This window comes from Marmota monax, unplaced genomic scaffold (assembly GCF_021218885.2).
Source record: "Marmota monax isolate L192 unplaced genomic scaffold, Marmota_monax_Labrador192_F-V1.1 WCK01_AAM20220418_F8-fsc00083, whole genome shotgun sequence".
In the NCBI taxonomy this organism is placed as follows: Eukaryota; Metazoa; Chordata; class Mammalia; order Rodentia; family Sciuridae; genus Marmota; species Marmota monax.
Window position 1 is genome coordinate 7,739,028 of NW_026692848.1, and position 22,446 is coordinate 7,761,473.

A 22,446-nucleotide genomic window follows, 5' to 3' on the forward strand; every position below is an offset into this window, starting at 1 on the left:
AAGCGGTAGCGCGCTCGCCTGGCATGCGTGCGGCCCAGGTTCGATCCTAGCACCACATACAAAGATGTTGTGTCCGCCAAAAACTAAAAAATAAATATTAAAAAAAAAAATTCTCTCTCTCTTAAAAAAAAAAAAAAATTCAGCAAGTCAATGACAATGTGACAAAAGCTAAACATACCCAAAACAACAAAACAAAAAAATTTTACCAATGATAAAGAGTTACAATAAAAATCTTTATTTAGGTTTGGTCAGTACAGGTAAGATATACTGGAGTCACAGAGCAATATGCATTAACAGGATACAACAGTTCATAAAAATTGAGTTAACTATGCACACAAATATCTTAAACATTCAGTCACCTAAAGAGAAAATGCACAGATGTATGGTGGAAAAAATTGTATCTAACACTGAAACTACTACAGGATTCCATCAACAAGTCCAACTTTTAGTGATAAAAATCTACGGTACTGGGCAAACTTGGCAGTCATAAACCCACATCTACTCTAACAAGTCTGAATGGTGCGGAAGTATATAACAGCATGAGGAAGAATGCCCTTACACAGCACGGGTTCTAGAGACACAGATTTATACAGACATCATTGTGTTATACTTTTAAGGAAAGATTTCCATTTACAACTTCACATTAACTCATATAAAAATAACTTGACCCTACACAAAATGTCCTTTTAGCAACATTCAAAGTAATTAACTGTTACAATTTCCAAAGTGGCAGAGGTATTGAAGCCAGGGAAAAAAAGAAAAAAGAAAGGGGAAAAAGAAGATTCAAACAAAACAAAAACACACCCATAAAAAGGCAAGTTGTGACAAAAAGTATGCATCAATTTTCTGGACAGTATCCTCTCCCAAATTAAATGACACTGTATAAAAATTTGCTGGAAAAATATTACAAAACTGAACCCTGTACATTTACACTTGAGTCCAAGCCATTCTGAACGTGGCGGGAACCCACAGTTCGGTTACCTTTCCCACTCACTGCTTTCTCCTCTTGAGGGTCATGATTGGAGTCTGTGTCATTTGAATGATGTGTAAGAGAATTTTCACTGCCCGTGGGAGAGTCTACACTTTCATACCCCGCACTGAGTTGGTTTACGTAACTACTACCTCCTCTGCCAGTTCTCTCCTCTGAGCTGTTGGAGGCCTTATTACCACTCCCTGGAGAAGAAGGAAAGTCATCCTCTGTTGTGTTCCCCTCCCTGTGAAATCCAGACCCAGACGTCCTCTGACGGGAGGAGCTGCCATTGCTTGGTCCATTTGCCAGACGACTGCAGTCTTTACTTGTGGCCTCTGCCTGCTCTACAGGTTCAGAAGATGTAGTCCTGCTGGTACTTGGGGCTGAGGCTTGAGACTGCTGCTGTTGGTACTGAGCCAACTGCTGGCGCGTCTCCTTCAGTTGTTGCTGAAGAACTAGAATGGTACTCTGCATACCTTCTACTTCTTCGTCAAGTTGTATGATGAAGTCATTTAGTTCTGTGCAAAGGAGAGTCAAACCTACTTTAATATCTCTTAAAATATTTTAAAATATTTCTCAATAAAGTCATAAAGCCAAGCAGTCAATAAATACTAAGTAAAGAAATACAACTTTCTTTCTTTTTTGAGGTACTGGGGAGCACTTAACCACTGAGCTACATCCCCAGCCCTTCTTATTTTTTACTTTGAGACTAGGTCTTGCTAAGTTGCCCAGGCTGAATTCGAACTTCGATTTTCCTGCCTCAGCCTCCTGAGTGGCTGAGATTACAGGTGTGTGCCACCAAGACCAGCTAAGAAACAATGATGCTAATACCACAACACATTTTAAATTTTTACTTGGAATTTTAAAATAGCCATTCAGAAATGAGTGTGGGGGCAAATTGGATACTTTAAGTAATATATTAAAGAACCGAGCTGAAAATGATTCAAGCCATCCTGCTACACATAGCTGGTTACAGCCTGAAAAATATGACCCACATTTACCTGTGGGTTCACCACAGCCAATCCCCTTACTCCTCACCCTCTTAGTCAGTGTCTTAACTCCACAGTAGGTCCAGTCCTCGGGACAGTATGTTTCTTTAATTCTCTTAAGAGGTCTGTGCTGTTACCAAAGACTGCTTCACATATAAGAACAAAATCACATAAAATACTACTAGGAGACTAGTTAAGATACACATGTCCGAGCTGGGCCCCATGGCACCTGTAATCCCAGCGGCCCAGGGGGCTGAGACAGGATCACGAGTTCAAAGCCAGCCTCAACAAAGGTGAGGTGCTTAGCAGCTCAATGAGATCCTGTCTACAAATACAAAATAAAGCTGGGATGGGGCTCAGTGGCCAAATGCCCTGAGTTCAATTCCCTTTACCCATACCCCACCCCCAAATACACGTCTGTTAAGTTTTTAAGACTTTGGGAAAACAAAGTCCCTCACTAATATATAAAAATCTCCTAGTTAACATGTTTACAAGTAGTACAAGTTAACCCCAGTCCTTTTTTAATTCTGAAACAGGGTCTCACTAAGTTGCCCAGACAGGTCTCAAACATATGATCCTTTTGTCCCAGACTCTGGAGCCACTGGGATTACAGGTGTTCTCCACTGTGCCCAACTAAAAGGTAGTTGTAAAGGTAGTACTTGGCCACTGATTCTCTTTGCAATTAACCATCAGATATGGTATCCCTCAGTTTAAATGTTCAGTTTGGCTATGTGCCTCACTATCAGTCCTCTTCACAAACAGGAGAAAGAGCACTGGATGCACCTCTACTTGCCCCAAAGAGGATAGTGGCTAACTATTAAACTTGGGTTGTCTTAGCAATTTTTTTTTCTTTTTAAGCAAATTTAAATATTAAATCTCTTATTCACTAGGACCCTGATAGATAAAATTATATTCTTTTCAGACTACTGGAAATTGCTAAACATTTCTAAGATTCACTCTTACCAAGAAGTGGTTAAAGATACACCTTTTAACCACCAAACAAAAAAAAAAATTCTTATGCAATTTGTGGAGTAAGCAATTAGGAGAGGGAGGAAAAATCCTAAAATTAAATGGCTGTTTTTTGACTTAACTAAAAATGTTTCATTCATAATTTTATATAACCAGACAGAGAACAGCATGCACAGAATCTAACCTATGTGATCATGCCTGGCAGTGTTTTAAAGCCAGTGCAAAGTTAAGCAAACTTTTCAAAAAACCCCTTACCATCCTGACTGCTTTTAAGTTCCTCACTATATTTCTTCTGTAAAGCCAACTCTGCTTCAAGCTGTGCAATACGACCCTGGGACAGTTGCCTTCCAAGCTCCTGGTTCTCCTGGATAAGCATTCGACACTTCGCCATTAACTTTTTGCCTGTTTGGCTGCAAAGGAAAGAGCCAACCATCACAAAATGAAGATAAAACTCTCTATAACCTTCTTTGCATTACTACAGCAGTAGATATAACACATACAGAACGTAACTACTTCACAATAAATGCCACCCTATAATTACCATCTTCTTTTCTGGAACATGTCCATCTTCTGTATGTCAGTATTTTGCCTATACACCAGCAAAAATAACCCCTATACAGAGAGTACCCAAAAAGCCTTTTTTTATTGTTGTTTCTTTTACATCAATAATCTATTCAACTCAAAATATCATTTAAAATAGAAACAGTCCAGTTAAGTAATACACATCTTGCATATACCATATTAACTACACTCAGGTACTTAGCTTTATCAAACAAAAGTTCTTGAAAAGGTACATGCAGTATCAGTCATAAATGTACTTTCTTTAAAATACCTTCTCTAAAATAACCTATAAATGAATGAAAATATATTTATCCTTGCTAGGAAAAACATATAAATTCCTCCTACTAAGTAGATTCTCTGGCACACGAATATTTCATACTTCTCAAGAATACACCTATTCTGTTAAGTGAAGCACTTTCAGTATTACTATTTTAAGCCTTAAAACTCTTCTGAGCTGGGGTAGCCCAGTGGTGGAACACTTGCCCAGCACGTACAAGACCCTGGGCCTGATCCCTAGCAGTGGGAATGGAGGGTGGGGGCTCTTTTCTACTCACTCATCGATGCCTCATTTAACTTTTTCTTTCCCCAGCCTAGGGACTGAACCCAGGAGCACTCTATCACCTCCAGCCCTTCTTATTTTTTGAGACAGGGTCTTGCCAATAAATTGCCCAAACTGACCCTGAACTTGTTATCCTCCTGCCTCAGCCTCCCAGGTAGCTGGGATTACAGGCATGTGCCACAGCTGCCCAGTCTCATTTAACTTTTTATATGAAATATATATATCATACATATAGATAGATAGATATTTTCTTAAGTCGCCAAACTGGGGCATAAGTTTTAAAATTTAATACTAATATGCAGCTTAGCTTTTACTAATGTGGAAAAAGATCAACCATGAATCACAACAATCAGGGACTACTTAGGACAAATAATGCAAACATAAAAATGTCTACCAAATTAGGAGTGCCTTACTTTCAATAGCTCCATTTCCAAATGCTAGTGCCATATACTGTAGTTCCTATAAGCACATGCACAGCAATGGCAGAAGTAAAATCAGAAGCCCCGATAACAGCTTTACTTCAGCCTCAGCAATACTGACAGAAATTACTGGTACTTTTAAAGGTATTAATTTAAGTATATAACTGTGATAATAAGTTTGGGATGTGGATAGGGACAGTATGACATTCTTTTCACTGAATTAAGTTCAAAATGACCTTATTGGTTAAAAATATTTTAATTTTAGTTTTTCCTTGTTCTAGTAGTAATGCACTTTCCTGATACATTACTTCTGAGTGCATCTGATTCTATCAAGACTTAGAACTTTAAAAATGGGAGCACTTGATAGATAATTCTTATTCTTTCAAGTAGTATGGCAAAGTTCTTTTCACTATCACAGCTTATGTTCTAACCCAACAAAAAGCCTGTAAGTTTCCTTACAAAAATCTGTGGAACAGTAAAACCCAGTTTAACATTACTCAAATGAGTACAAGGTGAAACTCACAAGTTAGCACATGACAAGGGTTTTATTCTTTTATATTTCAATTATATTAGCTGGTGTTCTTCTTCATTGCTACTGTAGCTTCAGATTTATCCCATTTTTCATAAGCATCCTCAGACTTACCCTCCACTGAACAAGCACTTAGAAACCAAACAATGAGGAAATAAGATATTATGGACAACAACAACAAAAAAGATATAATGAACACCACTGTCAAAGGCAGTGGAATTCTTTCCACTTGGCTACCAATGCTGCAACAACTTTATTTCTTGCAAGGCATACAGCAATTAAACTGAAAATTCTTTTGTATGAATTTAATAAAGATAAGGAAAAGAAAGCTGTAAAATACATTAATGACCTGGCTTAACCCCATATAAAAACATCGAAAATTCTATAGCAAGCTGGGCATGATGGTACACGCCTATAATCCCAGCAGCTCAGGAGGCTGAGACAGGAGGATCTCAAGTTCAAAGCCAGCCTCAGCAAAAGCAAGGCCCTTAGCAACTCAATGAGATCCTGTCTCTAAATAAACACAAAAAAGGGCTGGGAATGTGGCTCAGTGTTCAAGTGCCCCTGATTTCAATCCCTGGCATCCCCCCCAAATCACCTCCCCAAAAAATTCTATTGCAAAAAAAAAAAAAAAAAGATTTAAAAAACTCATCTTTTTATAAATAGTTGATCTAAGATAACACTATCACTTCTAAAATTAGTAATAACTCAAACACTAACAAAAACACTTTTCAAAAAAATTCTGTAATTTCATCTCATTTTTATTAATTATCTCATGTAAAATTTATGTGATGCATAACACACACACACACACACACACACAAGGCTTGGGGTTATAATCAGGGGTGGAACCTATGCTTAGCATGTGAGGCCCTACATTCAAGCTTCAGCACCTGCCCCCAGCAAACAGGGAGTGGGGTGTAGCTCAGTGATAGAGCACTTGCCTAGCATGTGCAAGGCCTTAGGTTTGATCCCCAACACAACTAAATAAATAAATAAAATGTTTAGGAAACAAAACATACAAAATAATTGAAAGTCAGGACTGGAGGGGCAGGTCTATAACCCCAGCAACTTGGGAGGATGAGACAGAAGGATTGCCACATATTGGGCTGGGTTGCAGCTCAGCTGTAGAGTGCTCGGCCTAGCACATGCAAGCCCCTGGGTTTGATCCTCAGCACCACATAAGAATAAATAAAGGTATTATGTTCAAGTACAACTAAAAAATAAATATTAAAAAAAATGAGGCTAGCCTGGGCAATTTAGCGAGGCCCTGTTTCAAAACAAAAATTAAAAAGGCCTGGGTTTAATCCCAGTACCAAATAAATAAATAAAAAGTGTTTGAAAGATGAATAAAAAGTCAGGGTCATTCCTCTCATTCAAATGTTTCTTTTTCTTTTTTTTTCATTCATTCAAATGTTTCTGATATAATTTTTAAATTATACACACACACACACACACACACCATTTCTAAAACCAAATAACTCACAAAACAAATATAATGGGAAATATTTGAAGAGAAGGATTTTAAAAAAGGAATGAAGAAATGAACATTGTATTTCGAGGTGAAGGGAGGTCCGGCAGGCTATTTTGCAGAAATGAGCACACAATTACCAATGTGATTAAATGCAAACTGAAAACTGCCAAATACTAAAACATACCCCTTTAAATGTGCTGAAACATAGGCTAAAATGTACGCATTATACACATGAATGACATATTTTGACTAAAATGGACAATATAACTCAGGAATCTTTCGCCCATAAAATTAAAGCAGAAAAATACTAAAGTGGAAAAAAAAAAATACCACACATACACAAAACCCCATTCTACTTGAATTATTACACATTGATTATAATCGATGTAGCATTATTTGTTCCAAATTAATAATGTATTTTTAGAACCCAAAGAACTTTGGATTTATAGCCTAATTTTACAGAACAAAAATTCATTAAAATAAATTATGATTCACTAATAAAATGGAAATACTATGTAACCATTAAAATATAGTAAACTATATGTACTAAAAAATGCCCAAGAGAAAAAAGAAAGGTGGTGGGGATCTACAAATCATTTGTATGTAATGGTATAACCACATCTGTTTAAATCAATACACATAAAATGATTGTGTATGCATACAAATTATCTTGATGATACCCAAGAAATTCAACAATGGTTACTACTCCTGGAAAGCAGAGTGGAAGAATGAGGTCACATCCAGGAGTGACACTCACTTTTCATTTCTACCTTTTTCCAAGTGTTTCAATTTTACATACAAGCATCTATTATCTTGTTAATTAAGAGAAAAGTTTTACAATAACATGAATAAAAGCCCACAGACCTCAAAGTGACTATACCTAAGTGGCAAAGAAAGATGCTAGCTAAATTTGAGTACATGTTAATTGATACATTTTATGAACTACGTTTTGACCTACTATAAATATAGTTAGGCCATAAATCTTAAAAAGCACAAAATAAATACAAAAGACTTAATGTGGGCACAATAAGATAATTTAAAACACAATTTTTGGAAGCAGATTTCTTGCTGCAAAGTCACATAAACCACCTCAACCCACCCTCTGCCCCACAAATTCCCTAAAGCACAAACATACAAGATACTTACAATTGATTTGAATGATTAAGAAAGAACTTAAGTCAACCTTGTTAAAACTGCACTTAAACGTTGGGACAAGCTGGAACATTTATCTTCTACTCATCTCAGACTCCATTAGCACCAAGCGAAAATTCAAATTGGTGACTTATAGAATGTTCTGATGAAAAAAAAATTCACCTCCAGGATTGGATGGAAGCATGAAGAAAATAATGCCTCATTTATCTAAATGATCATATGAATTTTCTAGAAATGGTCACTATACCTTTTTTTTGGTTCGCAAAATGTCTCACTTAGGCCAGCCGATAGTTCTAACATATTATGTCCCCAATCTTCTGGCAGGCACCCCGTGAGATTGTCCCACATTAATTTCTACTACAATACCCTAGGACAAAGTGTCAAAAAGTAATAAGTATCAAGTCTCCTTGTCTTTTATGATACCAGCTGGAACAAAGTAGGTCTTTTAAAAATGAGATGGCTTTTTCCTTCACTTTGAGAGCACAGCAACCATTTTTCCAAAATGAATCTGCTCTCCACAGCCCCCCAAAATTAAAATGTTAAGAGTACAACAAAATCATAGTATTCCTTGAACTTTGGGGAAAAAGAAAAAGCGACTATTCCAAGGCACATTTAATTTAATATCAAGAGTGTAACACAACAGGCCCCAATACAACGAAGGAACACATTCCCCCATTAACACCAGTGACAATGCTCTTTTAACATGTGCCTGTTGAATGGGATGGGGATTCATAAAGTTCACTACTGAGAAAAAATAATGCAGTGAGTCTCATCATCACAGCCAATGTCCTTATACAATCTAGTTGTGAAATGAACGTTCATAACGCTTCACACAGTTTAAACCTGAAGTTCAATACCACACCTTCATGTCTGCACAGTCCTCAGTTGTCTGCAGTTTTTAAAATCATTCAAAGAACAAACCATTGATGAAAACCACATTGATTTAAGGCTCCATTATGTAAGAGACAGCCCTAAGCTAGATGGTTAAATATATGTTCTACTTGTACTGACAGCTATTATTTGATTTTCTCATGACTATTAAAAGTTGGTTCTCAGCAGAAAAACCTTTAAAAGCAATATCACCTCATTTGAGTTTTGACCCAGAAGTTCAGCAATCATGAAGTCCACAGTCTTATTGGCAAAACTGATACACAGTGTCTCTAAGTCATTATGCTCAAGGCTAAGAGCGATGCATATTCCGTTTTTACATTTTACTGGAATTTTACATGTTCAATTCATGATTTTTAAATCTCTAGGTTTTCAATCCTCCAAACTGTCTGAAGACACAGTGTGCCACAGACTTAAGACTTCTGTTTCTCCCTCTATTTTCTTCAAACAGAAACATTTCTCAAGTGTCTACATGTTCTAGAAGGGGAATTTTTCGGAGGTGGCCTCTTCTTCGGAATAGTCCGACGACATCAGGCCTCAGAAGCAAAGGGAAGGGGAAGGAAAAAAAGCTGAAACACAAGGTTCATCTGGTAAGTTTTACATTAATCATTACAAGCTGCACGGTATAAGAATGTGGTTTTTTTTTTTTTTTTTTTGGCTCAAAAAGTCTGAGTCTTGGTGTGGAAACGAGTACTTGGCTGTCCCACCACAGCTTTCTCGCAGTGGGACTGTCAGGGAAGTCTTGACTGGGGAGTATGATTTGTTTACCTATCAGGCGTAAACTTCCAGGCACTCAGTTCATTTTGGGCTTGTTCCAGTTTGTCTTTAGTCTGTTCCAGTTCGCCTTTCATTTTTAGGAAAAACAAGTTGATCGCTGGGTCTACCATTGTTGATCTCAGTTGGGCAACACTCGGCTGCTGTACTTGCTTGAGGTACTGAATTTGAGTCTGTGCAAAGCAAAAGAAACAATTATTACCAAATCAAAGAAAACATATGTAAAATGATGGGGGAAATGCCCTTGCATTAACTTAATTTACCAGCTCCATTTATTAAATCCCTATCCCCTTTGATCTTAAAATTTTTCCCCTAAGGGGCTAAGGGAATAGACAGGTGACAGAGCACATGAGGTGACAGAGTGCATGAATGCAGAGCCCTGGCTTCTCTCCCTGCACACACACAAATCCACTAGAAAAAGCACTGATTAAATTAAGAACAACTATAATTGAAAGTTGTTATTCATGCAAGAATTGTGGCCATCTGATTACATCTCCATGTATTCGGGACACTGAAACAAAAGGCCTCATCATTGCAAATATAAAACTACCACACACCAAAAAAAAAAAAAAAAAGGCTATATTTACTAAAGAATACTGACACACACTAAAAAAAAAAAAAAAAAAGGCAAAGTTTAAAATATTAATTACAAAAGACTGAGTGGAGCCAGGTGGGGTGGCACATGCCTGTAATCCCAGCAACTGGGCTGAGGCAGGAGGATAGCAGGCTCAAGGCCAGCCTTGCTAAATTTAGCAAGACCTTTTATCAAAAACAAAAAAGGATGGGGAATGTAGCTCAGTGGTACAGCATGCCCTGGGTTCAATCTCCAGTACCACAAAAGAAAGAAAAAAGTCAGTGGAGTCCTTGATTAGTTGTTGTGATTTTTGCCTATGAAATTATTCTACATTAAAAAAAAATCATAAATCCTCCTAAAAATATACCAAACACAAGACTATAACTTAAAAACATTTGCATTTCTAAATTTAAAAATATACAGTACATATAGTTATATAAGTTGGCATTATACCTTTCTAAAAGCAAAATTCTAAAGCACCTTAAGTCAAAATCAAGTATATATCCTTTTTATTTTCCTTCTGAGTAGATTTAAATCACAGAATTATAAAGCTGATAGTTAACTAACCTAGTCCAACTGCTTATTTTTGAGAAAGAAAGAAACCACTGTTCAAGGATACAGGTAGGTCACGGCCAGAACTGTGACTAGAATTCTAGTTCTGGGGCCTCCTGGCACTCAGCATAGAGCTGCTCCCACCATTCAAGAACCCCTCTACTTACACATGAAAACTTCAATTGCAACTTGAGTTGATTACGTACTAGCACACTAAAAACACATTTCTAAAATGTGAAATAGCGTTATTAGTATTAAATTCATCACTTTCTTCATATCCAAAGTAGAACTGATTCAAGATTCTGCTCCACATTAAGGCTGTTTTTAAACAGGATGAAGGCTAAAATTTCCTACCAAAGCTTTAGCACAAGGCATAAACATTCTAAGTGGATTAGGAATATATTTAATTACTATTTCATCATACAAAAGAAACAATGTTTAACTTAATGCAGATTTTTTAAAAGTAAATCAGTTTAATCAAAAAAGTACAACTTCTTATTCAATATAAAATCAACTACTAAGATAATTTAACACAGGAAAAATAAGGCATATCTTATAGTATAAAATCACACGCTGATATCACAGAGTAAAATGTGATTTAAGCCAGGCATGGTTGGTGGTAGACACCTGCAGTCCCAGCTACTTGGGAGGCTGAAGCAGGACTGCCTGAGCCCAGAAGTTCAATCAGTCTAGCTAGGCAAGAGTAAGACCCAACTCAAAAAAAAAAAAAAAAAGAAAGAAAGAAAAAGAAAAAAAGAAAGAGAACCCACAATAACAGAACAAAACAAAAACTGAAAACCCCACTCCAAAACAGTTTCTACGTTGTTCCTATATATAGGTTTGCAAAGTTCCAAACAATACTTTTTGGTCATGAAGAGAGGCAAACATAACTAGAATAAATTCCACATGCTGGGGAAGAGAGATCACCGAGTGAAGTACTTTCAAAGTCAGTTTTACTCCTATGTTATTTTGACTTGACTGGCAAAAGACTAAAAAAAAAAAACAATACCAGAAAGGGGTAGGGCACTTGCAACATGTAGGTGGCCTGGGTTCAATCTCTAACACCAATAAAATATTTAAAAATAAAAACTAAAAAAATTCCTATTTTACTGAAACTTACTTTTTGCCTTTCACACTATTAATCAATTTCTTTACCACTGTAAGGATGGGATGGGATTGCATTTCCTCAGTTTTCCTAACACTATATTTTGCTCTTTATTTCCTAACACGATATTTTGCATCTTTAAATTTCATGTTTTTTTATAGGCTCTGTCCTAGTAGCATCATTTCTCACAGTTACACAAAAGACAAACCTGAGATCCAGCTGTGATCCCTCCCATAAACGTCCTTGTTGTTTCCCCAACAACATCCAGCTGAACAAGCTGTGCTGATTGTGCCTCAAAAACATCTATCCTGTCCTCCCACTCCCTATCACAAGCGGCTTTATTATCTCATTTGGACGCCTCCCTCTTCTTTGGACTACTTAAGAACTACCAACTGGTTTTCTTGTTGTAAGGCCATTCTCAAATCTATCTTAAATATGTGAGCCAGAATGATCAACTTAAAATACCAATCTGATCAACCACATAAATTTCCTGCTTCAAAATTCTTCAGTGGCTCCCTCTTACCGAGAATAATATGTAGGATACCAGATCCTCATCCTTTCTTTTCATCCTCAGCTGAAACTTCAATGTTACTTGCCACATATAATCTTACCCTTTCCTTGGCGCTTTACTCCTGCTCTCTGTATATAATAACTGAAGGAAGCGGCTGTACTATGCAAGGCAGAGCTATGAAAAAGTTAGGTTCTACTTGAAATAATCTTAAAATCTAGACTGAAAAAGTAAAAGGGGTGCTGGGGCTGTAGCTCAATGGCACAGCACTTGCCTAGCATGTGTGAGGCACTGAGTTTGATCCTCGGTACCACATAAAAATGAACAAGTGAAATAAAGGCATTCTGTTCATCTATGACTAAAAAAAAAAAAAAACCCAAAAAATAAACAAAAACAACTACAAGGGTCATGGCATATTGTCCACCAGGATTCAACCAAGCATGACTAATGATCATAACTGCCACTATATGTGTATGTATGTAGAAAAGCTGGAGACTCAGACATGAGTCAATAATACTTAATGTCTAGGCAACTAGTAAGAAGTACCAGAACTATGATGTAAAGAGTAGAAATCAGGAGGAGAGAAAGAACTTAAAAGACACTGATATGACATAAGACATTACACCATCCATTTATTCTCTCCCAGGTAGTAGCACTCTGAAGGTTTGCATAAAAAGGGTATTTGTTTAGACATTCGTTACTGCTCATGGAGAAAAAAAGTAGCAGTGGTAGGACAGAAACTAAACTGAGAGGATGAAAAGTGGTGAAAAGCAGGGGGGGGGGATCACAAAGGCTACTCTTTGTTCTTTCCATTTTTAATATTTTTTTTATGAACCCAATACCTTTATTTATTTATTTTTATGTGGTGCTGCGCATCAAACCCAGTGCCTCACACATGCTAGCAAGTGCTCTACCACTGAGCCACAACCCCAGGCCCTACTCTTTTCCTCAGTGAAGAAAGAAGCGAAAAAGTAGCCAGGCATGGTGGTGTTTGCATATAATCCCAGCAATGTAGGAGACTGAGGCAGGAGGATCAAAAATTTGAGGCCAGACTGAGCAACTTGGTAAATCTCTGACTCAAAAAATGCTGGGGGAAGGGGATGTGGCTCAAGGGTAAAGCACTTGCCTAGGATGTGTGAAGCCATAGGTTCAATCCCTAGCATCACCAACCCGCCCACTCTCCCCTAAAAAAACAGTCAAAGAGTTGGGGGACATGTAGCTCAGTGGTAGAGAGCCCTGGATTTAATCCCCAGTACTGCAAAAAAAAAAAGAGAGAGAGAGAAAATGAATATGTGTGCAGATCTTATGCTATGAAATGAAGGAAAAAAGAATAAGGCTTTTGAAGAAATGCAGATGCTCTCTGAGCAGGAAATGAAAGAATCATTACTGGGCCCTAATGTACATTCTGTAAGAAAGCAAAAATAGGAATGTATTTTATACTGTATATACATACATGCACATACACAAACTATATACTTTTAGTATATCCATGTGACCAGAATAATGCCTTATACATTAGAAGATTTTAATAGACTGATCAAATAAGAGTTGAAGAAGCATTTGTTATTTTGAAACTACAAACAAGACAAGTGCAATAGCTCATGCCTATAATCCCTCTGGCTCACAATGATAGTGTTGCCTCTGATCTTTAAATAAAATTTGTCTTTCTTATATATTCACACACTTAAAAAAAGAAATGGCTAGGACTGTCAAAGATAATCTCACACTGAATCTAAATTATCAAAGACAGACAATCAAACTTAACACTAGATTTCAGATCTATGTAGACATGTCAAACAGCACAAATTTATGCTCTAACAATTAAAAAGGAGACACAGTAGTTGCTGATGCTAGAATAAATAGTTCTTTGCAAAGGGTCAAGAGTAGAAGATAAAGGAATCAGATGCCTTGCCTAGACAGTAGAAATTAGGCAATATACAAAGAGTTTTGTTTTTTTTTTAATTAATTACACCCTTAGATATCAAGCTGAGAATATATCTGTAAGTCATATATACTAATTCTCATAAAACATGAAAATTTCAGAGAATGCCTTCTTGGCCACAGATGAAAATTTAAAATCTAATGATGAGACACTCTTTATGAGCACTTGCCTAGCACATTTGAGGCACTAGCTTCAATCCTCAGCACCACATAAAAATACATAAAATAAAGGTATTGTGTCCATTTACAACTAAAAAATTTTTTAAATAAATAAATAAGTAATAGGCATTCATATTTACCATTGTAAGTATTTAAAATTAACATATAATAATCTGAATTAAAATCCAATTCCTCAACTAAAGGCTTACACAATGTGAAATACTTACAGTACACTCTTGCATCTCTTGTTCCTTCGTTGCTAGTCTCATTACAAGGATGTTTTCCCTGCGTGCAGACTCCTGCTGCTGTTGCTTTAGTTTTTCTTCAGACTCCCTTAAACCAGTTACGTCATTTGCTGATTAAAAGAAAAAAATTACAAAACATTATGAATATAATTTCAAGATCAAACTGTATTAAATCAAAAGAAAGTTTCAATGACCTCTGTCAAGATTAATAAAATCCAGGGTCAATCAAGTATAGTTTTCCTCCTATTTTTAAAACAAGGATATTTGTTCTTGCTTATGAGAACTCTTTTTAGGAAGTAATGATATTATGTTCCACAACTATCTACTACACTGAGTTATGAGTTTATAGTCCCAGTGACTTAGGGGGCTGAGGCAGAATTATGGCAAATTCAAGACCAGCCTCAGCAACTAAGTGAGAACCTGTCAGACCACAATGAAACCAAAACAGGAAACGGCATTATTTGAATTTGTTTATTGTATATAATATCCACAAAAATGCCAACTGGTATTTTCTAACCAATTCAATATAAAAAATTGCCAATAACTGCATGGACAAATAGTACTTTAAATTTTCATGCCAGGTGTAGTAGCACATGCCTGTAATCCCAGCAGCTACAGAGTTCAAAGCCAGCTCCTCAGCAATTTAGCGAAGCCTAAGCAATTCAGCAAGACCTTGTATCAAAGTATAAAAAAGGGGTGGGGATGTGGCTCAGTGGTTAAGTGCCCCTGGGTTCAATCCCTGGTACCAAAACATAATAATTCATTATGTTCCTAACTTCTATGAATAATACAGTTACATAATTATTAAAACATCAGGATATTAAGATTTCTAGACTTGGAAAACTACATTGGATTTTACACTCACAAATGTTACTCAGTGAAAAGTGAGACTAAAATGATTTAAAATTATTAAATTTGTTGGTATTACTTTTAGCAGACCTTGAAAGGAATCTATAAATATCTAACTATATCCTAACATTACAATTTAAGTTCTCATAATGGTTGCTTCAACACAGCTCCCTCTAGACTAATAATTCATGGTTCAATTCAAACTCCTATGTAGAAGGAGGTACATATCAAGTAAAGTTTCAAGTAGGTGTTGAGTTTTCATAATATATACTCTCTCAGAAACCAGCACTTAATTTTACTAAAAACAGTAATGCCATTATATGATTACTACATGTCTGTCGGCCGCAAAGACTGGAAATTCCACAAGAGATCATTACATTTCCCAGCATTCAACAGAGTGCCTGGACAATTCTCACAATAAAATGCTTGAGTAGAAATTACATTTGCTTTAGTAAAATGAATTATCCTTTGTAATAACAATCTAAAATGAGGTGACTATTCACATAATCTTTAGAAAGCTAAAATTCAAACTTACAGTTAAGATCTGTGTACTTGCCCTCCAAAGCTTGAACGTAAGCTTCATATTGTTTCCATCTAGTAGAAAATTAAATCCACATATTAGTTATTATTTTGAAATTGGTTTTATTAAATATTCTAGAAAATCATATCCATAATACTGAGAATTCTGCTGGATGATTTTTAATTGTGAGATATACAATTCTAGTTATTTATAGAAGACAGGTAAAAGGAAACAAAGAAAAGTGTTCTCTGCTGGAAACTCCCTAAATATACTCTTCTGGGAGAGATCACATCCGGATTCATTTGGTATCACTGATACACAGGACGATGCGTAGATTACAGAAGGTCTATGAAAAACGCCATACTACTTTCCATTTAAAACAAAAGGCATGTAAAATGTTCTTTTGTGAAAATACCATGTCACTGTCTCAAAGTATTAATTTTTTCCTACTTTTTAAAATGACATAATAATTGGACAGACATATTCACAGGGTACATTGCAATAATTTTATACATGTGTACAACATGTAATGATTAAATCAGGGCAAGCAGCATTTCCATCTCTCTAAACATTTATCATACCTCTGTACCAAGAACCTTCAAACGTCTACCTTCTAGTTCTTTGTCAAGTAACACAAATGCCATATGTTACCAGGGTGAGGCAGCCTTTCTTTCTTGTTGTAACTCCTCTGTCCTCAATATATATATAGATCAGTAGCAGCTCTTAGTCACTACTGGAGATAAACAATAAAGATCTTTCTCAAACTTTTTTCTTTCTTTTTGCAGTACTACTTGGGAGGCTGAAGCAGAAGAATCACCAGTTTAAGACTAGATTGGGCAACCAGCAAGACCCTGCCTTAAAATAAAATTTTAAAAGGACTGGGAATGTAGCTGAGTGGTAGAATACTTGCCTATTATGTGTTAGGCCCTGAGGTCGATCCCCAGTATCAAAGGGGGTGGTGGGGATACATGGGACTATTTCAGAGGAACTAAAAAATATAAATGTTCAAGCAAAACCATACATATTAAGACAGAAATCACAGACTATTGTATGTCACCACATACCACTGCTACCTCATTAATGTATAATTGTGAATTTTTCATTCATCCTAATCTTCCACCAAAGACAGTTTAGTTATAATTGCTGGGATTACAGGCATGCACTACCACACCTGGCCAAAATTTTATTTTAACTTCAAAACATCTTACTTCAGCTTCTGGTTATAGGTGTGTGCCACAACACCCAGCAAGATTATTATGTTTTTTCCTCCTATATTAAATCAAGAAAAAGACTACATGCCAGGTACAGTACTGTACACCTATAATCCTAGCTACTCAGAAGGCTGAGACAGGAGGATCACTAGAGCCTAAAAGTTCAAAGCAAACCTGGGCAATAGTAAAAAAAAAAAAAAAACATTATTAGGATATCCCAGGTCATCCCAGCTACTCAGGAGGCCAAAACAGGAGGACTACAAGTTCAAGGTCAGCCTGGAGAACCAATCTCCCAAAAAAAAAAAAAAAAAGGTGGGGGCGGTGATGAGGGTATTGCTCAGTGATAGAGCACTTGCCTCCTATATGTGCAAGGCCCCAGGCTTGATCTTCAGCACTAACAAAAACAAAAAACAGCCAGGTGTAATGGTACATGCCTGTAATCCCAGCGGCTTGGGAGGCCAAGACAGGAGGATCACGAGTTCAAAACTAGCCTGGCGAGGTGCTAAGCAACTCAGAGAGACCCTGTCTCTAAATAAAACACAAAATAGGGCTGGGCATGTGGCTCAGTGGTTGAGTGCCCCCCGAGTTCAATCCTTAGTACCAAAAAAAAAAAAAAAAAGTGGATTGCAGACTAGAGAAATTACCTAAGAAGGGATAAACAAGGAGGTCCTATGTCAGAAATACAAAAAAGAACATATGATACATCATATCCCAAGCAGGTGTCTTTCTCAGCAAAAGAGGACAAGAGTGATAAAGGTATTCAACTATCTTATACCTGAGACTACATAGCAAAAGATAAAGTTTAAAGTTCACAATAGAATAGGTTAATACAAATGAAAGTAGGAAATTATCACTCTTGGAAAGAGTCTTTCAAAAGGTAGACGGATGAAGCTCATCATCCAGCTCCTTAACATATAAAACATCTTTTCTCTTCCCTGCTTTCAAGCTGTTAAACTTGCTTCCTTCAAATAAAAATTCCTTGAAATTTCTAGGGAAAGCAGAGTTCAATGACTTTCCAGTGGTTGCCCTGAAAAATACTAACTTTTTAAGTATTTAATTTAATAACCACGGTTAATAATTTTACATAAAGAATATACTTAAGTTATAAAACACAAAATATCCTATTCTTTGATTCCTTATATTTAAATACTATAATATGGGACTTGATAATCTCCTTTGCTAAAACTTTTATAAGGTGGGCTAGGGATATAGCTCAGTTGGTAGAGTGCTTGCCACGCATGCACAAGGCCCTGGGTTCAATCTCCAGTACCAAAAAAAACTCCACAGAAATTCAGAACTGGAAGTGAGCTTCAAAACAATTTAATCCAACCCCTTTGGACATTAAGTTAAATGAATTGGTCAAGGTCAAACCTAGAAGGAAGAGTAACTTCCCATCATTAGTAAATCATGCATTCCTTCCATAACTGAATGTCATTATTTAGAACAACTTTTTCAATATACAGTAAAAAAAAATATATCAAAATAAGCTTTAATTTGTTATACTGAAAATTAGAGCCAGGTCTTTCCTTACAACAAGTTATACACATTAAGTACAAATGTCTCCCAAGTAACAAACTCTGAACATTTTACCTCTACCAAAAAAAAGAAAGAAAGAAAGAAATCAAAATCTATGTTATCTATGTTTGTCTATAAGTTACCCAAGCTAATATTGTAAATAAAGTGTTGTGTTTCTCAGTCCTTATGTAATGAAGAAACACACCAAAGTAAATATGTTCAAAAAGACATCAAATGACTTAAGGACATGTTAACTTTAAAAACAAAATAATATTTGCCATAAGGATAAATATAACAGTATAGAATAAAAATACAACATTCTAAAGAAAGGATTTAAAAAAACACTTTACCTTAGAATTAACTCGTCTCTTGCCATAACTTTGAAGTCTGTTTCACTCAGTCGAACCTATAAAGAGAATTAAAAAATGAACTGAGTGCTGCTCTTCCTGAAAATACACAAAGTTATTCCCAAAAGGAGCTCTATAATGAGACCTATAAAACATCAAGACTTATAATGCTAAGTAGTTATTATCATATTTTCAAAAGTACAGTAATTTTAAAAAGGCAAACTATCTGGTATCTTTTTTTGGGGGGTGGGGTTACTGGGGATTGAACCCAATAGTGCTTTACCACCAAGTCTCATCCCCAACCCTTTATATTTGAGACAGGGTCTTGCTAAAGTACGTAGGGACTTGCTAAGTTACTGAGGGTAGCCTTGAACTTGCAATCTCACTGCTCCAGACACTCAAGTAACAAGAATTAAAGATTGGGCCACTGCCAGAGGGGTGGAAGGGGAAGGGATGGGGCAGGGGGTTAGCAATGATGGTGGAATGTGATAGACATCATTATCCAAAGTACATGTATGAAAACACGAATTGGTGTGAACATACTTTATAAAAACCAGAGATATGAAAAATTGTACTGTATAGATGTAATATGAATTGTAATGCATTCTGCTGTCATTTATTTTTTAAAAAATATATTGGGGCCACTGGGCCCAGCACTATTTGGTATCTTAATATGCATCATCATTACGGAAATGCAAATTAAAATTCCAATGAGGAATCACTACACATTGATTAAAATGGCTTTAAAAAAAAGTGGTAAAAACAATTGCTGGTGAAGATTTGGAGAAACTGAAATTTCATACATTGCTGGTGAGAAGAAAAAATGGGCCACGTACAGTGGGGCACACCTGTAATCACAGCAGCTGGGAGGGCTGAGGCAAGAGGACAGTAAGTTCAAAGTCAGCCACAGAAACTTAGCAAGGCACTATCTCAAAATAAAAAATAAAAAATGGGTTGGGGATGTGGTTCAGTGGTTGAAATGCCCATGGGTTTAATCCCTGGTGCAAAAAAAAAAAAAAAAAGCAAGCAAAATGGTAATGCCCACCATGAAAAATAGCTGGTTCTGTTTGTTTCTTTATTCATGTGGTACTAGAATCAAAACCAGGGCCTCACATTTGATAGGTAAGTACTCTTTTTAATTTTCATTTTTGACATATGATCCTGCTAAACTGCCCAGGATGGCCTTGAACTTGGGATTCTCTTATATTAGCCTCCTGAGCAGCTGGTATTACAGGCATGCACAACCACACAGTTCTTTTTAAAATTAAAAATACAAAAACAAAAACAAAGACAACAAAAACTAAACACAATGTGCCATGTGACCCAGCAGTTGCATTCTTAAGCATGTATCCCAAAGAAATTAAAACAAATATTCATGGCAGCTTTAAAATAGCCCCAAACTGGGCTGGGGCTGGGGCTGGAGCTCAGTGGCAGAGCGCTTGCCTGGCATGTGTGACGCAGTGGGTTCAATCCTCAGCACCACATAAAAATAAAAACAAATAAAATGAAGCATTCTGTCCATCTACAACTACCAAAAAAGAAAAAAATAAATAAAAAGCCCCAAACTGTAAACCACCCAAGTGTTTTTCAAAAGGAAGATGTTTGTTAAACTATTGATACATCCACTCTATGGAATACCATTTAGGAATAAACAAATAAACCACTGATACATAAAACAACTTGAATAAATCCTAAGAAAATTATGCTGAGTGAAAAAATAATCTCAAATTATATACTGCATGATTTCCTTTATGTAACATAGGAAGGGAACACAAGTTAGGAGTTGGGGGTGGTGGTGTTAGAGCTGGAGGGAAGGGGTGCGCATGGCTACAAAGGAGTAACATTATGTATCCCAAAGAAATTAAAACAAACATCCAGTGGCTCCTGATGCTGAGACAGGAGGAGTTCGAAGCCAGCCTCAACAACAGCAAGGTGCTAAGTAGCTCTGTGAGAACCTGTCTCTAAATAAAATACAAAAAAGGGCTGGGGATATGGCTGGGTGGTTGAGAGCCCGAGTTCAATCCCCAGTACCTCCCCCCACAAAAAAGTAAAACAATATAATTCTTTATTAATTTTGTGAATAATGTGATTCCAAAACTTAGGATAGAAATTTCTATGACACATTATCTAAGTTGTGCACTAAAGTATTAACTATTTAATAAGCAAATACCCTACTTTACCAACTGAATCCTAAATTTCTCCTAGAAATTATGTTACTCTTTTGTAACACTCATTGTGTGCGTATGTATACAGATTATAGGCAATAGTGTCTAAAATCAGTTAAGGTAGGGATAGAAAACAGAGAAAAATTCAAGTTAAAAAACAACTTCAGGGCTGGGGATGTGGCTCAAGCAGTAGCGTGCTCGCCTGGCATGCATGCGGCCCGGGGTTTGATTCTCAGCACCACATACAAAGAAAGATGTTGTGTCCGCCGAAAACTAAAAAATAAATATTAAAAAAAAAAAAATTCTCTCTCTCCTCTATCTTAAAAAAAAAAAAAAAAAAAAAAAAACAACTTCAGAGGGAATGGCTAGCTATAATCTTAAAAAATATATAGAAGTAATTTTTAATTCTGATAATGGGGATTTAAATTAGGAGAAAGGAACAATATGGGAACTTGAAAAGTAATCTTTTTTTTATTGACATTGTGTATGTGTGTAACTTAACCATTTTTCATTAAAGATAAATAATGAATTCAAGTGGAGAACCACTATATAATGCTGACTTTTAGAATGAAGGCCAATAGCAGTGATTACTTATTAAGTACATACCCAATGAAAATATTTCTATACTAATTGTATGCCACAGAATAATCTGTATTTCAAAAATAGCTTTTTCAGATACATTTACTTATTATACATTATATATTACTTATTAAGTACGATACATACACATACATATAGTGAAAGAGAAAGATGGAAATGTTATCAAGATGTTTTTCAAAAGCTACAAACAGTCTAAATATAGAGTGTATGTAAGATACAATTAGCTAGCACACTGCATCCCCCTATGGCCCAGATGCTATTATTGTTACAAAGGAAAGGGAGTAAAAAAAATAAGCAAACAATACAGAAGAGTCCTTTAAACTCTACTATTAAAAAATAAGTGCTTATAAACTGCTGAGAGGGCTGGGGTTGTGGTTCAGTAGTAGGGCACTCACCACCTCATGCCTAAGGTACTGGGTTCAATCCTCAGCATCACATTAATAAATAAATAAAAAGATAAAGATATTGTGTTCATCTACAACTAAAATAAAATTTAAAAAAATACTGCTGAGAAAACATACCTTTTTTGGAAGAGGTTCTTCGTTGGTCATCTTGAATCCTAAAAAAATTTTTAAAAATTAAAAGTTGGGGAAAAGAGGTTCAATTGAATATCTTCCAATTAAAGTGGAACAAAAAACACTCTTTCAAAGCAATTTATTAGTAAACTAAGATTTGGTTAAATCATTAGCGTTTTTTAATTTAAATAAACCTTTTATTTTAGAACAGTTTTAATTTATTAAAAAAGTGGAAAGATATTAGAATTCCTGTATACCCTACACCCAATTTGCTCTTTGTTAATGAGCTCCATTATTGTCTCCATTATCATGGTTATTGGTTAATTTTTAATAATTCCCTATAACAAAGGAATGAA

The 22,446-nt window shown here is 36.0% G+C and overlaps 1 protein-coding gene across 2 annotated transcripts in view; it reads right to left on the reverse strand.

Annotated features, from left to right (window-relative positions):
• Positions 1-214: 214 nt before the first annotated feature.
• Wtap (WT1 associated protein) overlaps positions 215-22,446 on the reverse strand; it is a 30,060-nt gene continuing 7,828 nt past the window's right edge. For both annotated transcript variants that reach the window (XM_046449318.2, XM_046449317.1), the window contains exons 2-8: positions 22,097-22,134; positions 18,814-18,869; positions 15,753-15,811; positions 14,351-14,478; positions 9,279-9,457; positions 3,184-3,338; positions 215-1,488 (exon numbers count right to left, since the gene is read on the reverse strand). In XM_046449318.2, coding sequence (XP_046305274.1) covers positions 905-1,488; positions 3,184-3,338; positions 9,279-9,457; positions 14,351-14,478; positions 15,753-15,811; positions 18,814-18,869; positions 22,097-22,126 — 1,191 coding nt within the window. In that variant the 5' untranslated portion in view covers positions 22,127-22,134 and the 3' untranslated portion in view covers positions 215-904. The remainder of the gene's footprint in view (positions 1,489-3,183; positions 3,339-9,278; positions 9,458-14,350; positions 14,479-15,752; positions 15,812-18,813; positions 18,870-22,096; positions 22,135-22,446) is intronic.